Here is a 23720-nt window from a genome sequence, read left to right on the forward strand (position 1 = left end):
AATCACGCGCCACCCAGTGTTGACAAACGCATTGATGAACGTAAACAAAGAAACAGCTGATTGAGGAGTCCAAAGTTGCCATTCGCATGTCGGCGTGCCTGCTCATTGCTTTGAACTGAATTTTTGAATGTGTTCGTTTATTATTTGTTACTTATTGTTTTTCGAGAGTTGGTCTCCTAAATTGATCAAAGCTAGTTGCTAAGTTTGTCTGTTTACATAAGCAAACTTGAAAAGGCACTCCAAAAGGGACTAAAACCAAGCGACTTTCCGCCTGGTCAGTTTCAGCCGCAGTTTAGTTGCTCAGTTTAGTTGAACCTATTTTCCGATCCAGAGACACAGGTGTGTGCCAGGTAAATAAGCTGGGTTTTATGGGTATATTATGTGAGTTCGGCGGCTTGTTTATGTGCCTGATTAGCAGTCAGCTGTGCATATTTGCGTGTCTCACATGCACAGTGTATTTGGCTTTTAATTACCCCCCACTGGGTGTGTGGGCGTGTGAGCGGGAGCCTCCGCAGCGGTGTGTGTGAGCCCAGAAAATCGTAGTTACGTACATCGCTGCGTATGAGCAATAAACTGAAATTGAGTCAAGGTCAAGCATTGTCGTTTGATTGGCAACTGCGAGAATGACTCGCCTGATCGACTTCTTCCCATTTGATCACATTTCTCCAGCCGAATACATCTACTGCTCAACCTATCCCAAACTATTCCGCTGACAATTAAATTTATGACCTGAAAGGCCGTATTAGTTTTTATAATTCCCGCCATCTATTCGACTTATGTGCCTTTATAATTGATGTGGTTTCAACTGGAGCGTTAACCAAAGCCGATCACGACTCGCAGTTTGGCTTTCCACGGTTGGGCAACCACTGTCTCCGTGATAAGAGCCGAAAAATGTTGAAAATACCGCCCATCCGCTGCACCTCTGAGGTAACAATCAAAGTGCAAACAGACTTGGCTTTAACGAATTAAGCAAATAACCAAGTTAACGCTGCAAGTGGCGACAGAGGCTCACACACTCGCCCGCACGAAGTTAAACTCACGGGACAGAATCTTACGCAGATACAGTCAAGCCTCGATAAGCAAATACTTGGTGGTAGAAACTGTATATCTTGATAATATCGTATTTATTTAGTTATACATTCCCAGAATGTGTTGTTTTTTAGCTTTTATAAATTAACACTCAATTACCCATATATTATCACGTTAAAAACAAATTTTAAATAGTTTTTCTTAAACAAAATTATTTTGTAGAAGTTAAATTTTTACACATTAATGCAAAATTTCGAAAAAAAATTTATTTGTTAAAATTTAAGTTTCCATTTTTTTCAAAAACTTTCACAATTAAAAAATTGTATTCTAACGTAAATAGAAATTTTAGTAAGCAACAAATATTAAAAACTTGTCTATTTGCAATCCTACATTTTAACACTGGTTTAAGCTACGACGTTTGACTGTACTTGATCGCACACAGACTGGGGGACAAGATATGGAGAAGACGTCGACGAACTCGTTTCAATTGAGACTAACTGAAACACAATTCATTTCGCTGGAGAGCGCGAAACCGAAAACATTTTCCACCTCTGCTCCCATTCGCCTTCTAATTGATATTCGCGTACTTACGGGTTTTTGGCCTTTGGTCTTTTGCGTCTCCGATAGAGCCCCAAAATAAAATGGAGCAGTGGAACAATGTGGAGCTGACGAACATGTCCAAAAAGTCGTATACCCTCAATCATGCCTACGATGCCGCCGAGAAGTTGAACAAGGAGAACACTACGACGTCCTCGAATGGAAATGGAAATGGCACGAGCACGGAGGAACCGGCTGCGGAAGGCGATCTCCTCAAGCCCGGGTCGGATGTGCGGCCAAAAGTGGAGCCCGATGATGTGGAGAGCCTGCTACGACGTCTTTACGGGATCACTATAAGCGAAATTAAAGAAATTATCGCCTACGACGATCGCAACTTCTTCGTCAAGGAAGATAGGTAAGCAAAACGAGGGGAGTATCTCAATGACACAATTGTGAATAATGGGTTGAAGCCCATCATCACATCCGGAGGATTTATATGTCATACAATTATAGTCAGAAAAATAGCACAAATATCAAAAACATTAAAGATAAGTTAGAAACTATTCAAGTTTTTGTTCAAATGGATCAGGTACTTTTACAATTAGATTTTATCATTTCCTTTTAAAAAGCATACTTAAAATGTTCCTAACCGATTTCCTGTGCTGTAATCCGACTGCAGTTTTAGCTGCAGTCCCAAGCACGACTGTGCAACGCGAAAACAAATGATAATGCGCCGGAGAAATGCGGCGGGGTGTAGCATCTATTTATACCCCGTTTAATTAAAGTTGTTAGCCGCGGCAGTTGAGTGTGACGCAGTCGCCAGTCACCTTGCCAGCATCACAATTGCTATCTTGATGGATTCATGGCATTCAGCACTGATGTAGTCAGTTTAGGTCTTCTCTTTAATAAATTAGATTAATCTACAGAACAAAAAGGTTACAATCTAGAAATAGCAATCTATTTGAGCACAGGTCTCTTCTGGAAGCCGAACATGCTCAGCTTGGGTTGATTCTGATCCACAGGTCCCAGTTTGCCGTTCGTCTTTTTCTTTGGAGTTCCCTTTTTGGCAGTGGAGGGTTTACTCAGTCCTATTCTTCGTTTGCTAAATGGCAGTGAGTTCTGGCGTTGCAGGGTGGCTGAGGAAATAGATGAGGCAGTTTGCTCTGAACTACAGCTGTCGTCGGATAGAAGGATGATGGCATCATTGTTGTTTCCATCGGAATCGGTGGGAGCTTCAGAGTTATCCACTAGTGAGTCTAGTGATTTAATGCGTATTTTTGTACTGCCTTTAGTTGGTGTTTGTGGTTTAGCTATGGCTGAATCTTCTTGTATTTCCAGAGAAGAGGGGATGAAGTTTTCTTGTGATCCCAAAAGGGGAGAGGCAGTGGTTTCCGTATCTGATTCTCTCTCACTGCTTAGCGAGTTAGAACATTGTCTTTCTTGATCCTCTTCTTGACTGTCCTTCTTTTCTAGTCTTAATTTTTTATGGCTCGAGCTCAAGCCCCGCTCCTGATCCTGCTCGTCTTCACCATCCTTTTGCTCACTTTTCGGATGCTCGGTTTGAAGCCTTGTCTGTTCATCCTGTGAGGCAAAAAAGCGACTTCGCACCTGTACTTGCTCCTTAGCAAAAATGCTTCTTTTGAGGGAAACAACCTTCTTCTCATCGGCCCCTCCTCCCAAAGGACTTGCCTTCTTGGGACTGAGCAGACGCAGCAGGGAAGCATTCTCACAAACCACCGGGGATCGCTGGGTAGCTTCTTCAATAGTCCGTTCCCTGGCGAAGGGATTGTGGCGACTCTTCTGCACTGGCGACGGAGGAGGAGTGCGTTCTCGATCCAACGATTCATCTCTGCTAGGACTTCTTCTCCGTTTGCTTCTAAAATTGTACATGGAAAATACCTGAGCCTCTGTGTGTTTTGCAGTTTCCAATCGCTGGTTGGCCGCGATTTCCTCTTCAACAGTTTTGCCGTCAAAATCGACTTTTTTGAAGAACAAAGCACAAGAGTTTCCTTTCTTCGGCGTTGGCTGGTTTCCTTTTTGGAAATTCGTTTGCCAAATGCTCTTGTGCTTGGAACGTTTCACATTCTTAGGCGTTGGCCACGCCTTCTCCGGTGTCCAAGAGTCCAATCGCTTCATCGAAAAAGGATTAAGGTTGCCCAGGGCTAAATGCAAGGCCTGTTCGCTATCCTCCAGCAAGGTGCCAGCATTGCTGCAGTAGCGCTCATCGGTATCATATTCTTCCAGGGCACACAGGCGCTGCATGCGGCGCTCTAGAGGATTGTAGATGAACATGTGCTTGAAGGTGGCCTCTGCCTTGAGGAAGTTCTCAATGTAGTCGTCATCAACCTGAGAGAAAAAGGTAAATAAGGTAAAACCCTTAAGATCTTTGTAAGAACTCACCTCTAGGTTGCGCATATTGAGGTAGCTGGGAATCTTCTTCAATGCTATTCGCATGTCGTCCTGTTCCGTTTTGAGTATAAACTTGCAGGCCTTGGCCAGTCCGATGCCGGGCAGGGAGTCCAGGTAATCGCAGCCGGATAGGATGCACATCCGTCGGAACTTGTCAAAGTGATACTTCTCCTCATTGCAACCCATGGCCAGGTGCAGTTTTTCCGCCTCCACCAGGAGACCGCTGCCATTGAGGTCCAGCTTGAAGATGATTTTCTTGGCCCCAAAGAGCGTCAGGTCGGAGTCCTCGGTGATGATGTACTGGGCTACATCGGTCTTATTCAGCCAGGCCATTTGAGCATCCGCCTCGTATGGCGCCACTATGCAGTCGACGTTCCGGCTGCGGCATTCCCGGATTAGCCGATGGGCCATGTCATGGGTGACGTCCACGCACCGGCGCATATGGGATCGGGCCTCTTCGATGCGTCCCAATCGCAGGAGTTCCGCCGCCCTTTCCTTGCTCTGCTTCCGGGAATCCCTCCTCCGCTTTTCGGTCAGCGCCTTGGCCGGCAAGTGCTGACCATCGAACACCAGGATGGGCTTTATGTCGTAGGACAGCAGCATGTTTATGTACTTAAGGCAGTATTGGACATAAATGTCCGTATCCTCGCCGCGTGCCAACTTCTCCGCACAGCCAAAGACTCCCTTGTGGAGCCAGCAATAGGTGTCCACGGCCACAGTGCTACCGCGAATATCCTTCAATTGCAATTGCGAGGAGGCCTTCCCCACGAAGGGTATCAGACCGGTGATGCCCATGATTTGGACCAACAATAATAACACAATAAACACAAAAACAATTAATAAAAACACAGATTTTAGCGCCAAAATTATCTTTTCCAATGAAGCAGTGTGGCTGAAGTGCGCGGCCGTAAAATACCAAACTGCCATTCACACGGAAGTCTTTTCATTAACTTAACCAACACTGAAGTTTGCCTTATGGATTCGTTAAATATGAGATATGTAAAAATTATATAAAATATATTTTTTATTATAAAACCCTCATTTAGTTCTATTAGTTTTTCATTCGTACTCAATTATTCAAAATACCTGTTCTTAAGCAAAGAAAATAACTACTTTTTCTGTTAATTAAAATTTAATTTAAGCAATGGTTTAAAATCTGAAATCTAAACATTTGAATGTTTAATTTAGATTTCAAACATTTTATATTTATCATTTATCGTAAAACTAATTCATTTACGTAATTAATAATGTACTAGGGTTCTCCGAGAAAAATAATTTTAATTTAACACATAATCTATTAAGACTAGGTCCCTTAAGAAGAAATCCTTTTTCTCAAATCTTAATGAGCAAAAAATCTATTAAGACTTGGCCTTTTAAAAGTTAATCTACTATTTACTCCATTGCAGCAATGTAAAGAACCCCCTCATTATAACCCACTGTCCAAACGGCTACGTCCTCAAGATCCTGAACTCATTGGACTCCAAGAAAGAGGACTTTGTGGATGGCCAAAATCAACTGCTGCTTTATTTGGGTAACAATAACCCATAAACCAATCTGAAAGTAAACTAACAAGTTATATTTCTCAGGGAAACACAGTGTAAAGTGCCCCAGGCCGATAGCCAATGCCACTGGGAAGTATTACTCTGTGGAGCGGCTCAACGGAAATTCGAATGTGGTGCGGCTCCTGGAATACATACCTGGGGAAATTTTTCACCAGGTGCCGGTGTCGAAGCATCTGCTTTATCGCAGTGGAGAATACTTGGCCAGGTTGGATCGGGCCCTGAAGAATTTTACCCACCAGGCCTACGAAACGCACAAGACCTTGTGGATGCTGCAGAGTGTTCCGGAGCTGAGGCAATTTCTGTATGTGGTGAAGGACCAGGAACAGCGCCTTATCTGCGAGGAGGTTATTGATGCCTTCGAATCGAAGGTCCTCAGTTTATTGCCCACCCTGGAGCACCAGATCATTCACGGGGACTTCAACGAACAGAACATAGTTGTGGAGCAGGCCCCCAATCAGACCGAGTACTCCATCAAGGGAGTTATTGACTTTGGGGATACGAGCAAATCGCCGCTGATCTTCGAAATCGGAGTCGCCCTCACCTATATGATCTTGCAGGCCAACGACCTGGCCAGTGGAGGTATATTTTTGGCCGGCTACACCAGTGGTATTCCCATCGAGAACTCCGAGCTGGCTCATCTCAAATATTGTGTGGCTGCCCGACTGGTCCAGAGCCTGGTAATGGGTCTTTACACCCACACAATGCATCCCACCAACGATTACCTTCTGGTTACCCAGGACCAGGGATGGAAACTCCTCCAGAAGCTGTGGCGGGAGAGCCTGGAAGATGTGGATGAGCTGTGGGCGACCACTGGGCACCAGTACTTGACGCAGAGCAATAAATAATATACGTACAATCCAACTGGCCTTTTCCGGTTTTTAAAGATGTTTTAACAGATTTTACCTAAGCTGTTCTGGTTATCAAATAAGTTTTAATGTGTTTTCCTGGGATAACTTCCCACAAGTATTAGTGCATGTCAGAAACAATTTGTCGCAGTCTATAAAATTGTTATTAGTCACCGCTAAAGTGGAGTTAATACAAGCGCAATGCAATTTTAACCAATTATACATTGATAATTTGTGTACAAAAATTTCAACTATGAACAGCAGAACTATATTAAACCCAAATCCGTAAGAAAAGCCGGAAAGGACTGAAGAATATCGATTCTAAACCCATATGTCAATTATTAGGATTTCATGAACATATCACCTGTGCAAAATAAGTTGCAAGTCCAAGTATTGATTGCATTTTGTTGCTTTACAATTTACTTTATCCGATATATTATTATCATTATCTTTACAATAAAACTTGTTAAACAAATACAAATACATTGTATGTAGTACATTTATTCTTAGAGTAGGTGTCTGTTTTTTTCGGGCTCTACATTGGTGGCAATTAATTTCGAATTGATTTTCAGTTGAAGCTTCAGTAAATTGAACTAATTAACGCTAATTACATTGAATGGTGTAAAAAGGGTGTTGAACGACGTTCCACCTTCCTCTGATCCTCTCCTCCTGGACAATGTACAACGTATCATATTCTCTTTATTTCTTTATAATTATCTCTCTATGCGTTTGGTTTACCCGTGTCTACTTAACGCTATATTACAAATAACCGTCTTAACAGCTACAGAAATGTACAATTTTAAAGGCGCCACTCGAAGGCGAGCTGGGGATTGCATTTCCACCGGACGTTGGCAGGCTCCTTATCAGTGCGACAGAAAGTCAAACAGAAGACGTGCTAATAAAAACATTTCTTTCAGAATATATGGTGCCTTTGGGGCCAAACAAGTTTACAGCTTGGAAATCAGGTTTATATATTTATTTTTTGAATTCTTGTTTGTGTTTCTCGACGGTTGTTTTTTGGTAAAACATAAAACAAGTTAAAAGAAGTTAATAAGATAAAACAATGCGTTAAATTTAAAATTTGATAACTCTAAGCAGACAACAACTCACACACCATTTTTACATACAATCAAACCCTCAAAAAAAGGAAATTATCAGAGATATACCTGAGTAACTCTTCGCAACACACTCATTGTCTGCATTAGAGCATCATCAAGACAAAACATAGTATAAATAAAGAAAAAAAATTGTATTAAAGCTAGGAAAAAAAATATTTAAATATAGAAGTCTACAAATTTCTTTTTGTTTCGCCAAAACATTATATCCTTTCGGTTTCGTTATCACTTCAGTACGGGCGATCTTAAAGGGGATAAAGCTGAGATGTATTATCCGACCTAACTAAGCGAGTGAATTAGATTAAATGTTTTGTGAGACTAAACATGTAAATTTAAAACAAGCTAGAGCAAAACTCTTTAGAGTTTCTACGGATTGCAAGATGGTAACTAAAATTAATCATTTCCAGACCAGGCGACGGACAAGACAATTAGTCATTTGAAAATACTTCAGCTGCAATGATTTTAACTATTAAAATTCCATTTAATATCCAATAGAATCTTATTTGAATAATCACTAAAAAATTTACAAATTGGTAGATCTACAAAAAAAAATTTTTAAGTCCCAATTTATCTCTCCGCTTACTTCAATATACAAATAAACACGGGCAGATCTGTGAAACCATATATACAATAAACATCGTCTGATCTGGATTACTTGACATCTTGACGATCTCTGGGATTCGTTACTGTTAGCTCTGGTGCTTTCACTTTACGCTTAAGAAATAATTAAAAATTAGAAAATGAAAATCATCAGCATGGTAAACGCAACGTCCTCAGCCCAACCGCCACTCATTAGCTCAGCTTCCGTAGCAGACCTCCCAGGAGCGTCCTGGCTAACGATTCTTCTGGCGCTTACGTTTCTTGGGAAACACGTAGGAGGAGTGGTTTTCTTGATGCCTCGCCTCGGCGGCTGTGGTGGGCAGCTTTTTGCTGGCCAACGTTGCCACCGGCTCAGCCAGTGCCTTCGACCTGGCTATGGAGGTTGTCGCTTCGACAGCATCTACCCAGGCGACGCCGAAATCATCTCGCGCCTCCATGTTGACCATATTTTCTCCGAACGCTTGGACTGTCACCTCGTTGACGAATTGAATGGCTTCGATATCCTCAGGCAGCGGGTAGAAGGTGGACGTGGGCAGCGGATCCAGCGCAACCAACACCTCGTCTTGGTTCCGACGCATCCTTAGCCCCTCGAGCCGAATTTGCTCTTTCATGTAACGTGCATCCCGGCACTTGCGATCGATCTCATCCTTCACATACTTTTGGTGCCGCCGCTCAAAAGCAGCGTCGCTCAGTTGTTCCAATTCACTTTTATCTGAACTGGGCTGCACTGGGACAACCTTCCACTTAGGTATCTCCAGACTAGGATTATCCGCCAGGAGCTCGTCGGCCTCTTCCAGGAAAAACTCGTTGTCACAGTGAAACTCCTGATCCTCCCACGTTCTTGTGGTGTACGGAAAGGAGGCGGTGCGGAATACGGATTTGGATTTGCCCGATCTCGCGGTTGCCTTGCTATACGTGTGGGGTGAACAATTGTTTAGCGTTTTTCTGTTTGTCGATGCGCTGCTGCTGACACTACTATTGGATTGAGGTGTCAACGGAGTGGCTATTTGTTCAGCTGCCTTGGATTTGGATTTTGACGCAGGAATTTCCGGTTCTATCGAGGATGTGAGCGCTGGCTGTGGCGTAGAGCCCGGCGTAGGTGTCGTCGACGGCGTAGGTGCTGGAGTTATTGTGGTGGAGGATACAGGTGGTGGATAGATAAGGTTTGTGACGGTTCTCTCCTTGATAGGTTTTTTTAGCGCAACCTGGGGAAGTTGACTCTGGCTAAGCAGCTCCTTTTTCAAATGTTCCTGCAGTTTGCGTTTAACGGTTTCTACGTCGTCCAAATCCTGATCTTGGCCCCGAGTCGTTTCCGACGTGATCCTTTTATCATTGACCAACTCTTGTTTCGTGATATTTGTCTCGGGCTCCGGGTCCGGATCACTGTTCTTGTGTTTTCGTGAATCGTACTGGGCGGATGAGGTGGTCCTAATGCCAGACAACATCTCATACTGCCTGATTTTAACTTGCAACCGCTGCTTTTTCACGGGTTCGGTTTGTGTTTTGGTGGACTGATGGTTGGCTATAACTTTTTGAGCAGGGGTAGCTTTCATGTCAGCGGTGTTGGCCTTGGGCAACTTGGTTTCCCTAACTGATGTACTTGGGACAGCAGCTACCTTAGGTGCTACCGCTTTTAACAGCTGCTTAGGTGCATCTTCCGGTTGCACTTTGAGGACTTCTTTCTGCTCCTCGAGTACCTCTTCCGGCTTTTCCACGCGTACCTCCTCCGGTTTTTCCACGCGAACATCCTGTCGCTTATGCTCCTTGGGCGGATCATCCGGTTTAAGCTCCGCCTTGGGAAGTTCCGGCTGCTTCTGTATTGCTTTTTGATCATCTGTCGCTCTATCCTGATGCTTCTGTTGATCCTTACGTATTTCCGCCACCTCGTCCTCCTTCTGTTTGATCGCCGCTTCCTGAGAGAAAAGCAGGGCTTTCAATGCGTGTCCTGCAATCTTTTCTTCCTCAATTCTCTTTTTTTCTGAGACCATGACGTCGACCCCTACCATTTGGTCAAGGGTCTTTAATTGCTGATCCAATTGTGCTGCTTCCACTTTTATTTCGTGATCCAGTTGCAGCAGCTTTTCAGCCTTCCAATCCTGGTGTTCCTCCTTCCTAACCTCCGCATGTGGCAGGGGCTTCGGCTGATGATTGATTCTCTTTTTTTCTGAGACGATGACGTCGTCCCCCACCATTTGGTCAAGGGTCTTTAGTTGCTGATCCAATTGTGCTGCTTCCACTTTTATATCGTGATCCAGTTGCAGCAGCTTTTCAGCCTTCCAGTCCTGATGCTCCTCCTTCCCAACCTCCGCATGTGGCAGAAGCTTCGTCTGACGATTGGGGGTTGAGTGTGCCGATGGCGCCAAGGCCTTCTCCAACCCCATAGACCTTATCTGCAAGAGGAGTAGTTTGCTTGAAATATTCTTTTGACTGGTGAATCTCATTAAACTCACCTGATTCTGCCAGAACTCGTCCTCCGTTGAAAAGGTTTCCGAATCGGTTTCCAACGATTGAGTATCCTCCTCATCTTCATCGTCCTCCTCACTGTCGTCGTCTTCATCCGAATTCCTCTGATCTTCTTCCTCCTCATCGTCTTCCTCCATATGGCCGTTAGCATCCACAGAATGTACATGCTCCTCTAATACCACCATCTCCTCGGTAACCACCTCCATTTCAATGGATTCCAAAGCATCGTGAAAAATGTCGCCCCCAACAACTTCTTCAGTTTGCACTTCTTGTAATTGCAGATGGTCATCCTCTCCCGGGAGATGAACCTCCTCTTGAAGATGGTCGTCCTCCTCCGGGAGATGAACCTCCTCCCGTATTTGATCGTCCTCCTCCTGCTGCAGCTGCTCCTCATGCGTCTGCATCGCCTGTTCTTCCGGCTGGTCCGTTTGCTCCTGGATGTGATGCTTGGAGTCCTGATTCATGCGCTGCAGGATGAAGGTGCTCACTTTTTTGCCATTAAACTCGCGGCTTTTGCTCTCCGAGCGCTTGTTGCCTGGCGTATTCGTGGCCACTCCAGGATGGTGGGGAACCGCAGGGGTTTCCTCCGCATTCAAACTCCTTGGCTGTACCTCGACCCGTAGCGGCGGGACTTCCATCGTCTGAGTGCACTGCTCCCGCTCCCTGATAACAGTTTGCGTCTCAGCATGACAGCGGATCGGTTTCTGCTGGGGGGCAGCAGGTGGCAGTGAGTGATCATCGTCGTCGTCATCATCGTCGTTACGCCGCTGGTTTTTCCTCAGCAGTTGCTTGCGCAGATCCTCGTTGGCGGCCTCTAGCTTAGCGACTGCCTGCTTTAGTTCCTGATTCTGCGCCAGCACTACTCCCATCCTGGCGCTCTGATCGTCCAGGTCCTTGTCCTTGGCCGCCAGGCTGTCCGTCTGCTCCTGCATCAACTTCAAATGGAGCACAATCATGCGCTTGAGGTTGTTGTTCTCCACGATGAGGGTGACCATATCGGCGCCGGCACCCACAGACCCGCCGGACGAGGGAGGCGCCATTGCCCCGCCCCCCATCTGCGACTGAGCCACGGGCGGAGGAGGCGGCGGCATTGGTTTGCGGTAGCCGCCGCCATGGCTATAGCCGTATTGCTGGCGCGCGTAACTCTTGCCGGGATGCTGGTGCGGATGCAGCGGCTGATTGGGGTGGCCGCCGTGCTGATGCCTCTGGTAGCCACGCGACGGATTGTGGTGATAGGGCGAATCCGAGTAGATGGCCCGCTGTTTGAGCGGCCACTTGAACCGCTTGTCCATGGCGGTCGAATTGAATGGCGTGCCGTCCGTCCTACGATCTCATAGTTGGCCAAACGAGTTTGTTTTGTTTTGGTTTCGCCTGCTTCGCTTGGGGTGCACACAGTCTTCTGCAGCTGATACGGCGTACAATGCGTAGAATCCCGATTCCGATTCCCACCACACTTAATTTTCTTCGCTCGCCCTCGCCAAAGAACCGCTCTTTTCTTGGCCAGGAACTGACGGTTTCAGCGCTTTAAACGTGGCGTTCTTGTCGCACGTGGTGACCACATTTAGGCAGCGATTCTTCGGTTCGTGCTTGCACGTTCTTTTACCGCTTTTTCTACAATTATCCGCAAAATGTAAACTCGCCCCGAAAAATGCTCTTGGAAGTATGGCGTTTTTGCTGGCGTTGCCAGGCCTCGTTTCCAGGGTTGCTTTGGGGTCCTAGGGATGACACTTGCGCGCGATGTGCACGGAAATCACGACTTCGGCAATGGCAAATCATTTGCACGAAACTGTACTATTTATGAATAAATTCAACTATTTACGTGCATGTTTTAAGAAACTTGATTGCCAAATAAAGGTTTTAGCCGGGAGACTTTTATACACTAACCTCTAAATGCTAAAAATACGTTCGTCTTCACTCAATAACTTAAACTTAAGGAAAAAAAGTTTTAATATCAACTATATGTCATGCATTTGTAATAGAATTTAAAAATTAAAAATTTTGTATTTAATATGTAATCGGTAAACATATAGAGTTCAATAGATTTCTATTAAGTATTATGTTGTCCATTTATAATATTTTTTATAACTCAGCTGCACATAATATTACCAATAAAGAAGGATTGCATTGACTCGTGCCTGGGTCATTTGTCACGCTCCCATCTCTACTGTATGTTGCCACCAACGCAAAAGCCGGGTGGCTGTACAAATCTCTTTCCCAGCCACCCACTATGGAAACGCATGCCAAACTAAACGAAATAGGCTCGAAAAATGTCCACATAGTTATGTAATGAGAAAATTAAAAGAACAAAGAGCCATTCGGTTGGCAGCCCCATGACTTATGCAAGCGTCGCCTGTGAATGTCATACTTGGAAGAAGAAGAAAATGGCGGCAAAATTTTGTTAGATTCCTTTGTTGTGGTTGAGGTTGGACTCCCCCTGTAAATTCTAATAAAGTCATTCATGGCATCCCTATTTGGCGACGATGGTGTGGACGACCTCTTCAATGACAATCTTCCCACGGACCCCGATCAGTTGCCCAGCGACGGCGAGGGTGAGAAACTGTTTGCGGACGACGAGGAAAATGCCGGAGACCCTGGTAGCCAGGATGCCCAGAAAGTGGAGCCCAAGAAACGGGCGGTGAGGAATCCCCGACCCCGGCTCACGGTGGAGACACTTCGCGGTCCCCGTGGAATCCAGACCATCGAGGATTACTTCAAGGACATCAAGTTCAAGGGCAAGGGGTATGAGAAAAGCGATCTAGACGAGGTGCTGCGACGCCTGCAGCACTGGGGTCATCGAATGTATCCCACATACACCTTCGACGATGTGCTCAACAACATAGAGCGGCTGGGCAAGAAGAAGCCACTGCAGGTGCACATGACGCGCTATCGTCTCGGCCAGCTGGAGGACATGCGTGCCTACGAGGCGGAAGCCATGAATGAGGCACAGGATGATCAGCAGGAAGACGGCGGCGATGAACCCTTTGATGAGTTTGATGCCCTGCTGGGCGAACAGATCGCCATGTCTAGACTGGCGCCGCGCACCCCGCACCAGAGGAAAATGTCCACTACCTCGAGCAACAGTACGCTGGCCACTCCCTCGTTCTCACGGGGCAATGCAGTGATGTCTACGCCATACTCTGTCGTAGAGGCTCCCACCTTCGACCGCAAAGGAGCTGCGGTGGCACCAACGTTCGATCGGAATGGAGCTCCATTGGCTTCGCTGGACATGAGTGACTACGGCCAGCCGCTGCCTTCTTCACAGCCTCCGACGCCAGCGGGAAAAAAATTGTCCAACGAGCAGATGGCCAGGATTGCCGAGAACCGCAGATTGGCGCAAGAGCGACTGAAGGCCAAGAAACTGCAAGAGACTCAAAATGCTAGCTAGGGCAAAGTATCTAGGCACCGTCAAAATATTTATAATATAGTGTGTTATTTTGTGTAAAGAGTATCTTTTAAAATAAATATATATTTTAGGCATAACTTTTAACAAGATTTCACATTTCTTTTGCTGTTTAAATTAAATGAATGTCTGTACCAAACATTTTTTAAAAACATTTGAACTAATTCCCGCCAAGTTAAAAGACATTTTGTTAGTGTAAAACAAGTATATATTTTTATTAGAACGTTCAAGTAGTAGACCGCAGAAAATAAATTAGGATTTAGGTGTAAGAAACTACATGAAGTGCGAGGGTATTTACAAGGATCTGGTAATGATGGTGATGCGTGGTATCGAAAAGCAATGACCCCTTAAAGCTCAGCTCAGTCTGGGCAAATACATTTCAAGGCTCCTTAGACTAATTGGGATACTATTAAGGTACTGGCGTGTAGCGGGATGATCAGCCGTCTTAGGTGCTAAATCTTAGGGCGACTCTGGGCAGCGACTCAAAGAGACCCTTGGCTCCCTTCAGTAAGATAGCCACGATGTTCATGAGCACAACATCCTGATTTGGAGCGACCTGCGACTGTCCATCCTGATCTTTGGGGTCCGGTCTCTCCTTAACGGCCTCACGAATCACATGCAGTAGTCGCTGGTACAGAAAGGATTGCCTGTAGATCGGTTTGGAGAGACTCAAGTGGTCGTCCTTCAGCAGATAGAAGTCCCCGAAATCTATCTTAGAGGACTCCTCCGTGACAATGCGCAGTGGGAACTTAAAGGTGGTCAGCATGGTGGGAGATCCTTCCGCCACACTGACTACCTTCACATGGCGCAGGAACGTGTGCAGGCAACCCATAAACCGGCGATGCATCTCTAGCAACTTCGGCGAGTTCTCCTCCATTTCCTTGACCTCAATGGATGGCGATAGTATCATCTGCATGTGCTGCTTCCATTTGGCAATGGGTGAACCACGGTGTGGGGTACCCAAAAATACAATGCCCTTGGTGTTCTTGGCGAGCTGTTGGACCTTCGGCTCCTGGGAGTCCAAAGATTTGAGCAGTATCAGCTTGGTTAACAGGCCGCCCATGGAATGTCCTATCCACACAATCGGGCGATCGTTGCCGACGTCCGAAGCGGAGATCCTGTCGAGCAGTGTGCTAGCTCTCACATCAATGTGACCCTGTCCCTTCTCACACGGGCAGTATTTTGTAAAGTTGGCTGACCACTCTGTGACCGCTGATGTGTAATCTATTCCGAGAATTCTGGAATCTGGATAATCGTCTGGCAGCCATTCCATGGGCCAGCAATTTGTGTACTCCTCACAGGTGTCTTGGTTGCGCCACTCACTTCCGCACACACTGAATTTTCCGACACACTCCTCGTTGGCATTGAGCGGAACATCCGGATGGACCACCTCCCAATCAGAGTCCAGCTCGGCTTCGTTCCTCAGGGTCTCGACGAATTCCATGGTGGCCGCATCGCTTATGTTCAGTCGCTGTTCCTCCACTTTTTTACTGGCCCTCAAGACAGGATCTAAAGTTGTAAAAGGGGTAATTAGTTAGGGATTATCTAGGATTTATATTCATATTAAATTTACCTTTTATTGCTTCCGTCTTGGGGATTGCGTTGCCATTTTTGGACGCCTCCGTAGTTTGTGCAGATACCAAGGGCTTGCCCTGCTCCTTCTTTTGCTTGCTGCCATTAACCCTCTTCTGTTCGCCCACCAGGAACACATCATCCGTTTCACTGGTGTAGAAGGCATTCTTTCCATAGAGACCCAACTCGGTGGGCTTCCTGTCCCGCTGCCGCCAGGTGATAAAAACTCCTCCCAGCAATCCGTGCACAAAAACGATATCCGCCTTGGGCTTCCTGCGGGTGCGAACTCGCGGATGCAGCGGATAGACATTCGGCGGATATGTGCACTGGTTGGGATCGTCGTGATCCAGATTGGCCATCGTCTTGGCCGAGATCACCTGCAGGCGGAGATCGGGGCACTGCTGCCACTCGGCCAGGGCGCCCACCCAACCGGACGAAAAGAAATGTTCCACGGCATCGGGAACTAGGGACATGTTGGCCAAGACCTTGCAGAGGGTCGATAGGGTCTCGTTGTCATCGCTGAAAATCTTTCGCAGCTCCATGAGATGCACCAGGCCTCCGTCTCTCATGAGCCTGGCAGAGGCATCGGGATCCTTGGTGATGTGGTGCAGAAAGGAGATGATTTCCTTGAGTAAATCCGTGTCAGCTGTAGAAAGAACAATAGTCTGCTCCTGGGTCAGGTACTCGTGGATGTCCTCCTGTAGAAAAACGGCAATGTTTAATTATTAAGTACAAATAGTTATAGAAATAGACTTACAATGGGATCCTGTTCGGGGAAGTATTTGCTAAAGAAGTGATCAACGCAGGACATGGGTCGCAGTCGGGCCAACATCACGTGCAGCTCCGAGAGGAGCATCTTGGGATTCTTAATGCAGCCTCTGCGGTGGACGGGCATGAACCAGCGAGTGTCGGCATTGCAACGGGCCAATGAGACGGCGGTGCGGGCATCGCAGATCTGGGCCAGGTGCCGGAAGTCCCAGTCCTTCAAGTGATCCATGCAGATCAGCTGTTGGACCGCCTTTAGGCGCTCCGGCTGGCTGCCAGTTTGGGCGATATTGAGAAGGCGCCAGGCCACAGAGTGCTTGGCCGCCTTCCACCACTTCCCAATCGGATTGATGATCACGCTGATCCACTTCTTCTCGTCCTCCTCCTTCTGCTTCATCTTTCGCATGGACTCGCGGTAGATGTGGTACTTGATGTAGATGTACTCGGCGCGCCGCTTGTCCGGCTCCGGAGACTTCTTGTCCACATACTGGGAGAGGAAGCGGCGAACCTGCGGCGACTCGTAGAGCAAAAAACCAGCACTGGAACGGGAAATAGTTAAAAAATGTGTTAAGGTACATAGAGTTCATCAAGGATCGACTATTATTCGAAACAATTTCGTTTGTTGATCCTTAATCGTAATGCCTGATATATATTCAAGTATTCCACTTCAATTAATCTGTACATTAATTAATATATATATATAATTCTCTTAATTCTATCCTTCGATTTAACCCTTATTTTAAACCCCTTTTATTTCTTATCTTAACTTTCGTTTTATACTAGATACCTGTTGTTGTTCGATTTTTTGATTAATTGACCTTAACAACAACACCTATCGCTGCCAACTATTTGTTATTGAGATAAACGTGAGATAAACAACAACAACGAAGCCGAAGACTAGTTTGTTTATTTTTAAAAAGTGGGCGCGTCACCTCCGATTGCAAAAACAACTATTTCATTATCCCACCGCCCAAAAGTCAAAAACACGCGCCACAAGCAAGAAAAACAAAGTTATCACTGGTGATAAGCAGAACTATAAACTCGCGGGGGTTCTCGCAAGCATTTGTAAAGTGCGCACTGCTGTGGCGCCATAATAGTTTTGGCCACTATTTTTCTCAGTGTTTTCTGGGGGCCTTGAACAGCTGTTCACGCACACGCTGAGCAAGAAGCGGGGCAAAAACAAAACTTCACCAGCTTGCTATCTCACTTTTACAAAATCGTACGTTTTGTTTTGATCGGGTTTTGCAGAGCAAATAAAAAGTCGGGCCATAAGGCGCTTGTTAAAGACCATGGGAATGCTCTAGGAATATGTAATATCCCAAAATAATGTTGTTCTTACTATTAATTTAATTAAATATTAAAATCAATTTTTAAGGTTTCATTTTTTCTACGAACATTATTATAATTAGGTATTAAATCAATTTTTATAAAGAATTTAATTTATTGGCTTATCATACAAATAAAGTCGATATTCCAAGGTGATAGCAAAAATATTTTAAATTTGGCAAATTCAATCTTTTATTACCATAACTATTTTAATTCTTGGTACAATCACTTCTTAGCAACTATAACACCACATAAATAAATTATGAATTAAATATTTCAGTATATCATTTTCAAAAAAAGTAAACATTTAAGTTAACTATAACACCAACATTTGGCTGTGCTTTAAACTTTTTTGATTCTTGCTAAATTTACATCTTATCAAACCCTTTGTTGACCGCTTTCCATTAGCGGGTTTGGGCTTATGGCCTGATTAATCATCGCGTAATTTGTTGTAAACAAATGACGTCACGCGTGCGACTACGCCTGTTTGGCGCGGGGAATGCGGAAAGCAAGATCTGCTGTTGTTTTTGTTTTCCCCCATACAGCACATAGTATATCTAGATCGTACGACTTGTAGAGGGCCATGTGGCGCCTTATAAAGTGGGGCAACAAAAACAGAGGACGAGCCCCCAAATCAAAGCAAGCTCTGTAACAATTGTAAGTGAATGAGTGAAAGGTGTTTTCCCAGTTTTCCTTTTTTGCTGCACAGAGAGAAAAAGTCGCATAATGACCAATTGTATGCATTATTTTAGATGCCTAATGATGGGCAAAATGTACATATTCGAAAAAACGCATTTTAAATGGAGTAGTAGGGGTTTCATTCTTTTAGTTTGCTTTTTGGCTTGCGACCTGTGGCAGCTGTGTTTGTTGTGGCTTTCTCGGGTTGTTATGGCGTGATGTGGGTTCACTTACGCAGTGAGGAGGCCCACTCCTCCGAGGCCCACTAGCTTGGGATGACGACGCAACTTGGACTTGAGATCCTCCAATGACATTGCCTGATTTCGGGTGGCTCTTTGGTGTTCCTTTCCTGTTGTGGCACTCGGCTCGCGCCAATGGGAACTTGTCTTTCGATCGGCTGCCAAAAGTTCGCTCAGTTTCTCACACTTTAAATTTAGACGGTTGTATCACACACTGGCCCCCACAAGTTGTATCACTGGGGCGGTTGTTGTTCGGTTTTATAGCTGTCACTTGGACTGTCTGTGGCTTGTGCTTTGCTTTTGTTTGGTCTGCTGAGCTGTTATTGCTGGCGAACCTCTCGGGACGCCCGTTTTTATAAACTCGTCCGTTGGTGAGACCGTTCGCGCAGTGTGACCGACTCCGCCCAGCTGACGCCATTCACAGCGAGACGTGACCAGCTGATTGCCAACTGAGGGGAAGCGGGCGAAACTCATGGGTGGGAGTGCGAAAGATTCCGGGGGGGTGAATATCACTGGATCCGGTTCAGGATTCAATCCGTCTGCCAAGTAGCTTAGCTACGTACATTACACTGTAAATGCTACACCTTATTTTCAAGAATAATTAAATCAAATATCCGAAACAATAAAACAACTGTAGCCTATTCAGCTTGCAAAATGGGCAAGGTTGTTAGAAAGAGAAAACCAACAAATTTTCCAATTTAAAATAAAAAAGAAGAAAACTAACTTCGAAAAGTTAAGGTGTACTTTTTCTTTATAGTTAATTAGACTTATCGGTAACATAAAGCTGTTATAAGCACGACAAAATGGGAAGCAAACACTGCATGAAAGGGTATTACCAATTCGGCTTAACGAAGCTTGATGATTTTTTTTGTGATAATAAGCCTATTTGTTTCGATTAGTTTTTAAATTTTACAAACGAAGGAATTTGGTCCAGTAAAAGTCACATTTTAGTAGTTGCAATTGGTTTTATGAGGGGCGCGACCTAACTACTTGCAATCAGATTGCCAACATATTTGGTTTCTAAAAATTGTATAATTATCGGAACTTTAGCGCGTAATGAAAGAAGTGTACAAATGGAAAACTAACCATTGGACATGGGAGTGGTCAAAAGCCGAATAATGTTCACCAGAAGCACGATCCCAATAACCAGATCTGAGGTGATAAGAGGTGATAATGCAATTCGCTGGAATATGGTTGCCGACCGAATTAAACCGGAAGCTCACATAATATACAAGGTTAAGACATCCGATTTGCTTCTTATACTTCATATTTCAAAAGTAAGATTAAGAGGCATGGGCTATTTAGATAGAGGGTAAACAGCTTAACTAGCTAATTACAATACATCCTTATCAACAATTTAGCTAGCAATAATGTCTTAAAACTGATTGAATCGAAGAGGAATCGAAGCTGTTTTTTGGGAGTGCAATGTACTCAACCGCAGGCCTGCAAAGCGGTCCATTTTGGGAGTAGGTTGTCCTCCCAAACTCATCAAAAAAACATTAAAAATATAAAAAATTCCTATTAACTATTCGCTACTTATTCTTTTCAAAAACCTGAAAGCCTCAATGATATTGAAATAAAAAAAAAATTTTTTATTTGAATCTTGTTTATTGTTTTATTTTTTTGTATTGCCTGTAAATCTTTTACAAATAAGAATACCAGTTTTTAATACCCGAAAATGTAAATATTGTGAAAGTATCAAAACGACTGTATATAATTTTTAACTGTAACATTGTTTATTGCCTTTTTCGTATTGTCTTATAAATTGTTTGTTATTCAATAAAGTTTATAAACAACTCATGAATTTTATCTGCAGCAATTTGCTCCGTCGGCGTGGAAACTTAAGGGAACTGCTGCATTTTAACGGCAATATGGGCACTGATGCCAGGGTTCGCGAGTGGGTGGCCCTGCGAAATCTGTAAATGAAAAAGTAAAAAAAATTAGAGTATTAAATTTAGAAAATACATTTTTTTTACATTTACACTTAAATTCCTTTATCATAATTGGTGAACTAATTTATGGTTTAAAATGTTTTAGTGTTTGAAAATAAAACACTTACAGTTTTGCAAGGGTTTGGCCGAAATCGCAAAAATATTTAGCAGGAACATGATCACAACAATCACAACCTTCAACGCAACCATTCTGGATGATAGAAAGTAACTAAAAGGTTTCTGTAGGTGAAATTCGGTGGTCGCCAGCAAAATCAACGTGAGTCCCAAGAGCGAGTCCAAAAAGATGCGATGATAATGCAGAGAGGGATTTTCGAAGTTCTCGCAGTCAACGAGGTCCACCATCCAGATTAACCTAAATTCAAAGCAGCGGCAAAATTTTCGATCCTCAAAGCGGTAGTATAAATATAACACAGAGTTTGAAAAATTTAGAAGTTTTAGAGCTTAAATAAACAATTTGACTTTTTCAATTGTTGATTTAAATTTTAGGTGTGACCATTTGACTGGAAGTGACTAACGCTTGGCCACTGCCACTCACAGCGAAACGCGGCCACGCACAGCTGACTGATAACAATGGGGAGGGAGAGCGGAAAATCGTTGGCGTGGGGAGAAGTTCTTTTTGGGGTATATTTATTTTGAACTACAATTAGTTGCCAGTATTTAATTGAAGCAGCCCCATCAGCTAGCTTGTAAAATGCTCTAGAGTTCGCTTTGCAGCGCCGCGTTCATTGATTGCTTCGAATTTAGTTCCGGTGGCCTATAATCCGATGGATTTTCGCGGACTTCTCGCCTGAGACAGACAGCGCGACGTCGGACATAAATAAAAAGCTGTGGGTGGTGGTGGCAGGTGGGTGGTGCTTTTCTGCTGGAGCCCTAGGAACCGCTTGGAGGGAAACCGCCAGCCAGCCCCAGAAGGGCCATAAAATCTAGTTTCCAGACAGCTCAATACCCAACCGCAAAGCGAAACGCACAGGAAGGATGAAAATCCATTTTCGGGAACAGTACGGGAGGAAGGGCGAGGAAATCCTCTATGTGACGCCAGCAGGTGAGCAAATCGATCAAACCGACAGGCCAACAAACCAGGCCTTGCAAACGCCTATTCCTATGGCAGCTGAAAGACCTAAATCTATCTTCAAATTTACTTCTTAATTGTTCGTACAGAAGCTAGTCTGCTAAGATTATTTTTTTGTTCAATATTATTTTAGAACATACATATATCAAAAACTTGTTTTTTTTTTAAATTCAATATTATAATTTTAAAAAAAGTAATTATCTTGACACCCACATCTTAAAATAATTTATTTTCGCCTATTAACATTTTGCTAAAGAGCCTTTTTTAGTCAAACTAGTTTCACTTAGGATATAATTTTTGCCTGCACAAATTACAATTGTTTTGGATTTAATAAAAAATCAACCCCTACTCAAATCTTATCTCCAGATCAAAGCAACATTGTGAGAGTCCCCCTGCGCGGCGATAAGCTGGTCATCCAGGAGAAGTTTCTGCTGTTCCGGGTGCTGCAGAAGGTCTTCCTGCCCAAGGGCTATCCGGACAGTGTGAGCGAGGACTATGCTGCCTATCAGATCTGGGACACGGCCCAGGCGTTTTGCAGCACCATCTGCGGAACCCTCTGCACGCATGCCATCTTGAAGGGGATCGGCGTGGGGAGCGAGAACATCAATGCGTACTCCGCCACAGTCACCTGGATTTTGAAGGAGGGCAGCGGACATGTGGGCCGGATACTGTTCGCCTGGTGGCAGGGCTCACAACTGGATGTGGACTCAAAGAAGTGGCGACTGAGGGCGGATTTCCTCAACGATCTGGCCATGGGCATTGAAATCTACGTGCTTCCCAAGTATCCGCATTTTGGCACCCAAATCCTGTGCTGCTCCACCATGCTCAAGGCGGTTGTGGGAGTGGCCGGAGGGGCTACAAGATCGGCTTTGACGCAGCATCATGCATTAAGGGGCAATCTGGCGGATGTGGCCTCCAAGGATAGTTCGCAGGAGACGTGCGTGAATCTGGTGGCCTCCTTTGTGGGACTATATCTCCTCACACTGATCAAGAGCCAGGCTGTCCTATACACCGTATTCTACGTAGTGGTCAGTCTGCATCTGTACGCTAATCTTAAGGCGGTAAGGGCGGTTTGCCTGCGAAGTTTCAACGAGTCGCGCTATTTGATTGCCCTGGAAGAGTTCTTCCGGTCATCCAGGATGCTCAGTCCGCAGCAGGTTAGTGATCAATCCTTGTTCTTACTAATATATATATCTTACGACTTTTTAAAACCCAAAATTATATTTAAGGTCAACGCGATGGAACGAGTCACAGTTGGAAAGACGGTTTCTGTTTCGCTGAACATAAAGCTGGGACTGAGCGTAAAGAACCTGATTGATGAGTATAAGAGCAGCAGCGTAATCGAAAACATTGTATCCTCTTTCGATCCCCACGAGCACTTTATCATTGCCGAGACAAAAAAATGCTTGGGTGTATATCTGCACTTTGAAACGCGACCGCAGGATGTACTCAAGGCGTACTTCTTTGCAGTGTCCTACCTGCAGGACAGAAATCAGATAAAGGAGAAGTACTGGGACATACAGACCAAGTGGCAGGAGTTTTTGGCACTGGCGCAGCAGGAGGGTATGAGTAGTTTTAAGTATACTCCTTACAAATTAATAACTTTTTCTTTACTATCAGGTTGGCTCATCCATCAGCACCTGCTATTGGTGGACGAATTCCGTTTGGACTGGAAGGTGTAGAACGATGCTGACTTCGGTTGCTTGACTTAAACCTGATTTGCTTGCTTTGACCTGATCAATTAATTTCACTTTGACTTCACTATCATTCTCACATATCTCACATGGCTACCATAGAGCAAAAGCAAAAACATTGATATTAACTAAGTGCTATTGATAACTACCTAGATTTAGCTTTGTGAAACTCGTTCGCACCTGAACATCTTCCAACTAACTCTGCCTTAGCACAAAGTAATGTTTGTAACCGATATTTGATAAGATATTTTACCCCTGCTTAAGCCCATGAATTTATCGGAAAACATTATTTCAATTACTAGCTGCTATTAGGACTAGATGGGAAACGGAAAGAAACACATAAATCTATTTTGTAAGGACTTATTGTAAGTGCGTATTTCGATATTTCGAGAGCCTAGCGTACTTTTTAGATTTTAACCAAGGAAAATCTCACAACGAACTACAAACAACAAGCTTCAATTGCAT

General features: G+C 44.5%; 6 protein-coding genes and 1 long non-coding RNA gene across 8 annotated transcripts; 3 read left to right on the plus strand and 4 right to left on the minus strand.

The window, feature by feature from the left end:
* The first annotated feature begins 118 nt into the window (after positions 1-118).
* LOC108033760 (hydroxylysine kinase) lies at positions 119-6885 on the plus strand. 2 transcript variants are annotated; one of them, XM_017108332.3, is made up of 4 exons: positions 119-350; positions 1657-1981; positions 5382-5506; positions 5562-6885. In XM_017108332.3, the coding sequence occupies exons 2-4, from the start codon at positions 1671-1673 to the stop codon at positions 6380-6382; spliced, it is 1257 nt and encodes a 418-aa protein (XP_016963821.1). In that variant the 5' UTR covers positions 119-350; positions 1657-1670; the 3' UTR covers positions 6383-6885. The 2 variants fall into 2 exon arrangements, with proteins under 2 accessions (XP_016963821.1, XP_016963822.1); XM_017108333.3 differs by having other exon boundaries at positions 119-339.
* LOC108033758 (exonuclease 1) lies at positions 2448-5172 on the minus strand. Its single transcript, XM_017108331.3, has 2 exons — positions 3967-5172; positions 2448-3912 (listed from the first exon to the last, which is right to left on the minus strand). Exons 1-2 carry the CDS (start codon positions 4900-4902, stop codon positions 2524-2526), a joined length of 2325 nt encoding a protein of 774 aa, XP_016963820.2. The 5' UTR covers positions 4903-5172; the 3' UTR covers positions 2448-2523.
* A 1072-nt stretch (positions 6886-7957) lies between the features above and the next one.
* LOC108033757 (protein male-specific lethal-1) lies at positions 7958-12230 on the minus strand. Its single transcript, XM_017108330.3, has 2 exons — positions 10548-12230; positions 7958-10487 (listed from the first exon to the last, which is right to left on the minus strand). The coding sequence occupies exons 1-2, from the start codon at positions 11850-11852 to the stop codon at positions 8331-8333; spliced, it is 3462 nt and encodes a 1153-aa protein (XP_016963819.1). The 5' UTR covers positions 11853-12230; the 3' UTR covers positions 7958-8330.
* Positions 12231-12895: 665 nt separating this feature from the next.
* LOC108033973 (protein TIPIN homolog) lies at positions 12896-14052 on the plus strand. Its single transcript, XM_017108687.3, has one exon. The coding sequence runs from the start codon at positions 13019-13021 to the stop codon at positions 13943-13945; it is 927 nt and encodes a 308-aa protein (XP_016964176.1). The 5' UTR covers positions 12896-13018; the 3' UTR covers positions 13946-14052.
* A 93-nt stretch (positions 14053-14145) lies between these two features.
* LOC108033972 (protein SERAC1) lies at positions 14146-19073 on the minus strand. The gene is made up of 4 exons (XM_017108686.3): positions 18536-19073; positions 16290-16836; positions 15534-16230; positions 14146-15469 (listed from the first exon to the last, which is right to left on the minus strand). Exons 1-4 carry the CDS (start codon positions 18613-18615, stop codon positions 14406-14408), a joined length of 2388 nt encoding a protein of 795 aa, XP_016964175.1. The 5' UTR covers positions 18616-19073; the 3' UTR covers positions 14146-14405.
* A 1181-nt stretch (positions 19074-20254) lies between these two features.
* Positions 20255-20918, minus strand: LOC127010696 (uncharacterized). The gene is made up of 2 exons (XR_007763414.1): positions 20600-20918; positions 20255-20456 (listed from the first exon to the last, which is right to left on the minus strand). It is a non-coding gene; the product is annotated as an uncharacterized LOC127010696 (long non-coding RNA).
* Positions 20919-21075: 157 nt separating this feature from the next.
* On the plus strand, positions 21076-23523 carry LOC108033835 (RUS family member 1). The gene is made up of 4 exons (XM_017108462.3): positions 21076-21534; positions 21928-22718; positions 22791-23124; positions 23182-23523. Exons 1-4 carry the CDS (start codon positions 21468-21470, stop codon positions 23241-23243), a joined length of 1254 nt encoding a protein of 417 aa, XP_016963951.1. The 5' UTR covers positions 21076-21467; the 3' UTR covers positions 23244-23523.
* Positions 23524-23720: the final 197 nt, after the last annotated feature.

This window comes from Drosophila biarmipes, chromosome 2L (assembly GCF_025231255.1).
Source record: "Drosophila biarmipes strain raj3 chromosome 2L, RU_DBia_V1.1, whole genome shotgun sequence".
Classification (NCBI taxonomy): domain Eukaryota; kingdom Metazoa; phylum Arthropoda; class Insecta; order Diptera; family Drosophilidae; genus Drosophila; species Drosophila biarmipes.

Excerpts from the sequence above, each read along its gene's own strand:
- LOC108033973 (XM_017108687.3), top strand. The coding sequence starts at position 13,019 with ATGGCATCCCTATTTGGCGACGATGGTGTGGACGACCTCTTCAATGAC.
- LOC108033760 (XM_017108332.3), top strand. The coding sequence starts at position 1,671 with ATGGAGCAGTGGAACAATGTGGAGCTGACGAACATGTCCAAAAAGTCG. Across the intron at positions 1,982-5,381 it reads TTCTTCGTCAAGGAAGATAG|CAATGTAAAGAACCCCCTCA; the intron begins GTAAGCAAAACG and ends ACTCCATTGCAG. Across the intron at positions 5,507-5,561 it reads TCAACTGCTGCTTTATTTGG|GGAAACACAGTGTAAAGTGC; the intron begins GTAACAATAACC and ends TATATTTCTCAG.
- LOC108033972 (XM_017108686.3), bottom strand. The coding sequence starts at position 18,615 with ATGTCATTGGAGGATCTCAAGTCCAAGTTGCGTCGTCATCCCAAGCTA. Across the intron at positions 16,837-18,535 it reads GGAGTGGGCCTCCTCACTGC|TGCTGGTTTTTTGCTCTACG; the intron begins GTAAGTGAACCC and ends TTCCCGTTCCAG. Across the intron at positions 16,231-16,289 it reads TCCCCGAACAGGATCCCATT|GAGGACATCCACGAGTACCT; the intron begins GTAAGTCTATTT and ends GTTTTTCTACAG.
- LOC108033757 (XM_017108330.3), bottom strand. The coding sequence starts at position 11,852 with ATGGACAAGCGGTTCAAGTGGCCGCTCAAACAGCGGGCCATCTACTCG. Across the intron at positions 10,488-10,547 it reads ACGAGTTCTGGCAGAATCAG|ATAAGGTCTATGGGGTTGGA; the intron begins GTGAGTTTAATG and ends CTCCTCTTGCAG.
- LOC108033835 (XM_017108462.3), top strand. The coding sequence starts at position 21,468 with ATGAAAATCCATTTTCGGGAACAGTACGGGAGGAAGGGCGAGGAAATC. Across the intron at positions 21,535-21,927 it reads CCTCTATGTGACGCCAGCAG|ATCAAAGCAACATTGTGAGA; the intron begins GTGAGCAAATCG and ends TCTTATCTCCAG. Across the intron at positions 22,719-22,790 it reads GGATGCTCAGTCCGCAGCAG|GTCAACGCGATGGAACGAGT; the intron begins GTTAGTGATCAA and ends ATTATATTTAAG.
- LOC108033758 (XM_017108331.3), bottom strand. The coding sequence starts at position 4,902 with ATGGCAGTTTGGTATTTTACGGCCGCGCACTTCAGCCACACTGCTTCA. Across the intron at positions 3,913-3,966 it reads TCAATATGCGCAACCTAGAG|GTTGATGACGACTACATTGA; the intron begins GTGAGTTCTTAC and ends TTTTTCTCTCAG.